The sequence below is a fragment of the Amblyraja radiata genome, chromosome 18, assembly GCF_010909765.2.
Source record: "Amblyraja radiata isolate CabotCenter1 chromosome 18, sAmbRad1.1.pri, whole genome shotgun sequence".
NCBI lineage: Eukaryota > Metazoa > Chordata > Chondrichthyes > Rajiformes > Rajidae > Amblyraja > Amblyraja radiata.
The window spans coordinates 21,162,695-21,170,133 of NC_045973.1; the positions used below are offsets into that span (position 1 = coordinate 21,162,695).

General features: G+C 44.3%; 1 protein-coding gene across 1 annotated transcript in view; it reads left to right on the forward strand.

Moving 5' to 3' along the window:
- grip2 (glutamate receptor interacting protein 2) overlaps window positions 1-3,189 on the forward strand; it is a 418,148-nt gene extending 414,959 nt beyond the window's left edge. Inside the window, exon 24 of the mRNA XM_033036792.1 lies at window positions 341-3,189. Within this exon, the coding sequence (XP_032892683.1) occupies window positions 341-544 (204 nt within the window). The 3' untranslated portion in view covers window positions 545-3,189. The remainder of the gene's footprint in view (window positions 1-340) is intronic.
- Window positions 3,190-7,439: the final 4,250 nt, after the last annotated feature.

The window sequence follows — 7,439 nt, forward strand, 5'->3', positions numbered from 1 at the left end:
CATGTTGGGCACAGATATTGTGGGCCGAAAGGCCTGTTCCTGTTCTGTACTTTCCATGTTAGGAACTGCCTAAATTGGTGGTGGTAGCAGATTCAATGATTTTTAGAATGTAACTGGATAAATGTGGGGATAGAACAATGTTTGTAAGGATAGTAAAGGGGGAAGTGGGGAAAAGCAGGCAACTCTTTCATAGGGCAGAAGTAGATGTGGTGGGACAAATGTTGATCACAGTTTTCCCTAGTGCCACCTCGTGGCTTTGGCAAAGGCTTGGCCGGGGGGACTGGGAGTGGGGTGTGCGGGGGAAGCAAGCCCAGTGAGGTCTGCTGTGCTTCTGCCACAGGTGAACCAGATCCAGACGGGAGACTTTGACAGCTGCCTGATGGCGCCACTCATCTCGGAGTGCGGAGGGCGGCTGGACCTGGTGGTCAGCCGCAACCCCCTGGCCATGACCTCACGCAGCAGGTCGGAGGACTGCGAGGGGTCGCGGGAGTCCCGGCGGCTGTTGCAGCGCAAGGAGTTCAGGAAGAACACGCGGACACTGTGAGCGGGAGCAGCAGAGCCACACCCTCTCCTGCTGCCGGGCAATTTCCAATGGTGCTACTCTCCCTTCCGATCGCCGTGTACCTGACTGCTGTCACGTAGCGCTCCCTAATCCCAGCAACAGACGAGGAACGGCTCCGTGCGGGAAGAGTGAAGCCTCTCCAACAGAGACCACCACCATCCCTAAGGACGACCAACCATCCCGGGATTAAAGTCTCCAGTGTACCTGGGAGATCAGTCAGTGAGGCACATACACACACGTTTACTAGTTAGCAAAATATTGGTGAGGAAGAAGCTTATTTGACTGGATGCAGTGATGTGAGCAAAAGGTCTTCCTGCAGGTCCTCTGTGTCCAACTGTGGAGTGGGACGAGCTCTCTCCTCTCCTGTATCTGCAATAGGTTGCTAATAATACAAAGGTTTTACTTTAGTTATTTTATTCCAAGATATCTTTCCCTCCTTAGCCTCTGACTTTAAATAAGCACTGGCTGGATATTTAAGTAGATCAGCAACCAATGGATCAGAGTGTGGGACTGGGTCACCAGATTAGGGCCTGCTGTCAGTGTGCAGGGAGGGTGGTTGCAGACCACTGACTGTAACTAAACCAGTAGTTAATGTCCTTAGCTTGGGATTATTAAAGCTGCTGACTTGGTATCCCCCAGGAGGCCAGCAACATTCTGAAAGGGGTCAAAGCCATATCCGACCCAGTATCTCTTCCGCTTATTCACAGAGGTCGGTGAGAAATCTCACCCTTCCCAGATCCTGCAGGATTAGCAGGGAATCACTCATCAGAAGGGAGGTAGGAGAACGTCGCAAGAGACAATCTGAATGGGAGCTCCATTTGGACTGAATGAAGTTGAAGCACAATTAATGCACTCAGAGAGGCCAAGCTTCACACTGTGAGGCTGATGTGCTGGGTTTGTTTGTGTGTGTTCTTACATGTTAAATTATGCATTGTTTGTGTCAAAGATGGCAAGATTTGTTTTAAAAATATATATAAATTGCACTTCTATAGCAAGTTGAAAGCCATTAAGAATTAGAATCATCTCGACCCTATTGTTTAGTGGTGGAAACCTGGCACTTGGTATTGCTCAGATAGTCGGTAGATGTCAGGTTGGTCCACTGTCCTGGACTGCCTTTCTCTCTCGTTTGCCCAAAACTGTTATGTCTTGCTGTGGTCCCAGGTTCCACGCTATGGGACCATTGCCCAGTCCCAGCTTGGTGCCTGTTAAATCCTCACACCACTAGGTTATGGGATAAAAGGAGGTATCCACTAAATAATTATTAGAAACCCTTCTCATAAGTTCAAGTGATGGGAGCAGAATTAGGCCATTCGGCCCATCGTCTACCTTGCCATTCAATCATTGCTGATCAATCATCCTCTCAACCCTTTTTTCCTGCCTTCTCCCCATAACCCCTAACACCTGTACGAATCAAGAATCTTGCTCACCTTCAAAATAATTATAGCCCTTCTTCAATGAGCTATTATCAAACTAAATGATCAAAATTTGACAAGTCGGATTGTGAATTGATTCTTGAGTCGGTGATTTAGAACAATATTAATTGTCCTCACCCAAAGATGACCATCCTTTCACCACATATCTTGAACATTTTCTCAACCTTGGAGAGGTCATTTAAAAATGGTGTGAAGATATTTCTTCTTGCAGGGAGGAGTGAATCTCTGGAATCCTCTTCCTTGGAGAGATGTGGAGGCTGGAATGTTTGGAGGTGTTTAAAGATGAGGATGATATATTTGAAAGATCAGCAAAGTGAAGATTATGTGGGATCGGCACAAGGGGAGCAGAGACATGAGGTAGATCAGTCATGATTATAGTGAATATGACGATGGGCTTGAAGGGCCGAGTGGTGAATCCTGATCCTGTTGTGTACTCCATTGTAAGTGCTGCTACAGTTGACCTCAGCACCCTGCTGGACAAATCCATCCCACTTCACCTTCAGGCCATTCCCACACAATAGCGCGGGTGAGCTGGGCTGTTAAGCCCACCGCAGTGGGATAGATCCCACACCATTCCCTGTCACAGGCAAGAATCAGAAACCTTCGAAAAAGAAAGTCTGGGCAGAGAGAGTGGAAAAGGTTGTTCATCAGTGACCACACTCCAGCACTTACTCGCATCATAGTCTTTCCCACTTGTTAGTCCAGTACAGATCAGCAGCCATTTTGTCACTGTAGTTTCAACAATGTCAAAGACTCTTTAATCAAAATGTCCTCTGGTACCATCTCTGCCTGATAACAGTGTGCCATACCATGTTGTTCAAAACCCAAGTTATTACCGGGGAAGAATTTAAAAAAATTTCTTGATGTTAATCACCAATAATATTGACTGAAACTATTAAAAAGATTAAAAAGGCTTTAATATGTACCCTGCCCTGTCGAGGGCAACAGTACCTATTAATGCCTTTGGAACTGATGCATCCTTAAACTTGTATTTTTAAATGTGTAATACTGAATGGTTTATGCTGTATGCCCTCGATATTATTTTTCTATGAATTTTTCTTAATCGCTTGTAATAGCACAATGTGACAGACTTAAATCTTTTGGTCCCCAGTGGGATATATTGTTAATATATTTATGTATGAAAGGAATTGCAATGAAAAGGTTTTTGTATTGCAATAAAAAATGATGGAGGTTGTTGAGGATGTGGAGGTCTTTGTTCTGCACACATTATACCAGTTTCTATATCCATGGCCAACACAGGAAAAGAACGTCCAATTTTTCCAAGGCCAACTCATGTATAAAGACGATATGAAAATTGGTGGTAATGCCCATGAATGGGTTAGATCATTGCACAGTGGATAGTGATCACTACACAGTGTAGTAATAACTGCACACGGGATAGGATCACTTCAAACTGGATAGTGATCAGCGCACACTGGGTAGTGATTACACTGGATAGTGATCACTGCATACAGGATAGGATCTCCTCATACTGGATAGTGATCAGCACACAGTGGGTAGTGATCTCCTCATACTGGATAGTGATCACTGCATACAGGATAGGATCTCCTCATACTGGATAGTGATCACTGCATACAGGATAGGATCACTTCAAACTGGATAGTGATCAGCGCACAGTGGGTAGTCATCGTCACACACAGGGTTGTCATAAGCCATAGGAGCAGAATTAGGTCATTCGGCCCATCTAGTCTACTTTGCCATTCAATCATGGCTGATCTGTCTTTCCCTCTCAACCCCATTCTCCTGCCTTCATCCACACACATTGTAGTGATCACCACACGCAGGGTAGTGATCACCAATGACTAGCATCTCCCCCATGCCCTTCCACACCTAGTTTCATCTGCCCATCATCCCCCACCTCAGCTCATTTCAACTATCACATACCCGCCTGTATTTCCCTTTTACGTGTTTATACTAGCAATACTATTCCCCTCTACACTCTCAGTCTTGAAGCAAGGTCCTCATTCAATACAATGTCCCTTTGCCTCCACAGATGCTGCTCAACCCTCTGAGTTCCTCGAGCAACTCATTGTTTTGCTCGATTCCACCATCTGCAGTCTCCTGCCGTCACATAAAGGGTTATGATGACCAGCCGCAGGTGGAGCAGTCCCCAGGGCAAGAACCTGCTCTTTGTATTTTACAATAGAAACTCCTAACTACAGGAGGATATACTTCATCCAGTTAAGACCATTTAATGTATGTCGGTTACTTTCAACTAACTGACAGGGGCAGTATTAATGGCACCACAGTGTCATAACTAATAGAGCTATTGCCTCACATTTGCAATAAGCTGGGCTTGATCCTGACCTCCCCAAGTGGGTTTGCCCTGGTTGCTGCAGTTTCCTCCGTCATCCCAAAGATTACCAAGTGGGTGGATTAATTGGCTGCTATAATTGCCCCTCAGTGTGTAATTGAGTAGCAGGGGAATCAAAGGGGATGTAATGGCCAGGTAAGTTTGAATAGGTTACAAGGAAAGAAGTGGAGGTATGGGATTGCTAGGAATGATCTAAGAGGTAGTATAGATTTGGTCTCTCTCCATCTCTCCCTTGCTCCCTCACGCTCTCTCTCTCCTCACCATCGATTAATTTTGCCAATTACTTTTCTTGTGGCAATTTACAGTGACCAGTTAACTTCCCAGCTCACACAAGATGTGGGAAAAAATTGGAGCACCCAGTGGAACTCACACAGTCACAGGGAGAATGTGCAAACTCAACATAGACAACACCCGAGGTCAGGATCAAACCAAGTTCACTGGAGCAATGAGGAAGCAATACACACCACCAAAGATCATAGCTCCTCTATGATCTTTGCACACCACAATGGTGGTTGTCTGTATCTCAGTAATTTTAAAAAATCTGTTAATTTGCATACTGTGTTGTTATAGCTGTGACCTTTCATCCTTACTTTCCTATGATTGACAACTGCAGGTAGTTTGTAAAACATGTTGGTTAGATTAAAAACTCAGCCATCCTAACAGCTTGTTACTGGTAGGCGACACAAAATGCTGGAGTAACTGCGGGTCAGGCAGCCTTTCTGGAGAACATAGATAAGGTGACATTTCCAGGGGGGGGTTGGAAGAGCCCGAACAGAACATCTGTGGCATAATGAAGACCGAGTAAACTGAATATGGATGATGCAAGTGGAGCCGGTGCTGGATGGAAAAGAGGGCTGAGGGCTTGTAAATCACAGTTCTCTGAAGAAGGTATAAATATTGGGAGAAAAATGTTTAGTGTTCAGCTCCTATGAATAATCTGCTTCTTTCTCTGCAAATGTTACTTGAGTATTTCCAGCATTTTTGTTTTTATTTGTGAAAGTCCTTTATCCCAGAGTAGAAATGTCAGATTCTAGAAAACACGGCTTTTGCGTGAGAGGTAGGAAATTTAAACGAGATACTGTATATGAGGTGAGGTTTTTTACGCAGAGAGTAGTAGGTGCCTGGAACACACTGCCAGGGGAGGTGGGAGAAGCAGATATGATAGCAACATTTAAGAAGCATTTGGACAGATACATGAATGGAAGAGGATTAGAGGAATATGGGTCACATGCAGGCAGATGCCGTTACTTAGATTGGTTGCATGGTGAACACTGACATGGTGGGCCTAAGGGCCTGTTCCTGTTGTATATATTCTATATTTCCGGTTTGCAACATCTGCAAGATTTTGTTCCCTGTGGATAGCCAGCATAAACAGGATGACCACAAGGGTAAAACACACGTCTGTGGGGAGACTGGGTAACTGGGAACGAAAGGACAGAAATGGATGTTGGAGGATGATTGTGGCACAGAATGGGCCAAACTTAGGATGGGCGACTGAGCCCATTTGAAGTGCTCATTTCAACATTTAAAGCCCATTTGAAACTACTCTTTACAATTCCACAATTCCATAATTCAAAAATATTAAATCAAAATTAGATTTAAAACCTGGACTTAACTCACTGTTCTCAGGGGCTGTAAGTGATCTTGTGCCCTTTACAAAACAGACTATTCACTTCAGAGCTCACCCCAAGATTATGCACCACAGTCAGTCTCCTCACCAACGTCCCCAAGGCAGAATATTCAGCTGTTGTTGAACTATAAGTGATAGGAGCAGAATTAGGCCATTCGGCCCATCAAGTCCGCCATTAAATCATCACTGATCTATCGTTCCCTATCAACCTCATTCTCCCGCTTTCTCCCCATAACCCCTGACACCCATACTAATCAAGAACACCCTCACAATGATCCGTTGATGATAGATCTTGCTGTGCTTGATTTGTCTGCCTGGATTGCAATAACGACTTGCAGTTGAAAAATACCTCATCTCCCGCAAAGGCTTCTGGCAAGTCTTGGACATGAGGGGAGCTTATAAAATGGATGTGCTCAGTGGCACCTCAATGTGCTAAATAGTCACTTTCAGTTATCAACATCATGGGAATTGCTCTCGGATGCAGAGCACCTGAAGATGCACTCTACATTCAAAATCGCTGGTTAGGGATGAACGTCAAGACACTGTCCTGCATTTGATTTGTGATCGGTACCAAGAACTAAATCCAGCTCAGTTGTTTAGCATGAGAGACCTTGAACAGGCTGCCGGGTTATAAATGAAACTTTCATCAGCAACACCGCAGGTGCTTTTCAAATTGCACAGGGTTGAACAACGCCTCCGTGCAGTCACATAAAATAGCCACGGGCTGGAAATCTCCTATTAATAATCAGCATTATAACTCAACTAAATAAAGACCAGCACTGCGGTTGGTAGAGAGTAAATTATATGTAAGGCAGAACCTGAAATATACACTGAAAATCTCGGAATTCGTAAAACATTTATAATGCAGAAGGAGACCATTTGATCTTATGTGTTTGTGTTGGTATGGGATCCAGTTAAACTGGGCTGTGGTAGAGTTCTGACAATTCAAGTGACTTTGAAAATCGATAGCGCTTTAACATGATGCAGGGGAGGGAGGCATAGAACACAAGAAAAATACATTCAAAAGTGGGCATTTGAGAAATAAATAGCAGAGGAGGTCATCAAGAAACATAAAGAGATTAACAGTGATTATAGAATATTAATTGTCAAGCTGATGCCACAGAAAATTGGGAAATGTTAAAAATACCCTTCAGGTTGGATGGATTAGAGGGGCAGCAAATGTATAGACTGATCAAAATTAAAGAAATTAGTGTCTGTAAAATGAATGTGTAATATTCTGCATGAACACAGACTGATCAAAATGTGTTCAGTGTAACTGTATGGATTGAACTGAATATGGCACATGGTGACTGTACGGGTTACAGAGAGTGGTGGCCTTAGCCTTGTTCATCACAGGCACAGTCCTTCCCACCATCAAACGTATCTAAATCAGGCGCTGCCTCAAGAAGACAGCAACTATCTTCAAGGATCCCCACCATCTGGGCCATGATCTCTTCTCACTGCGTTGGACAGTAGATA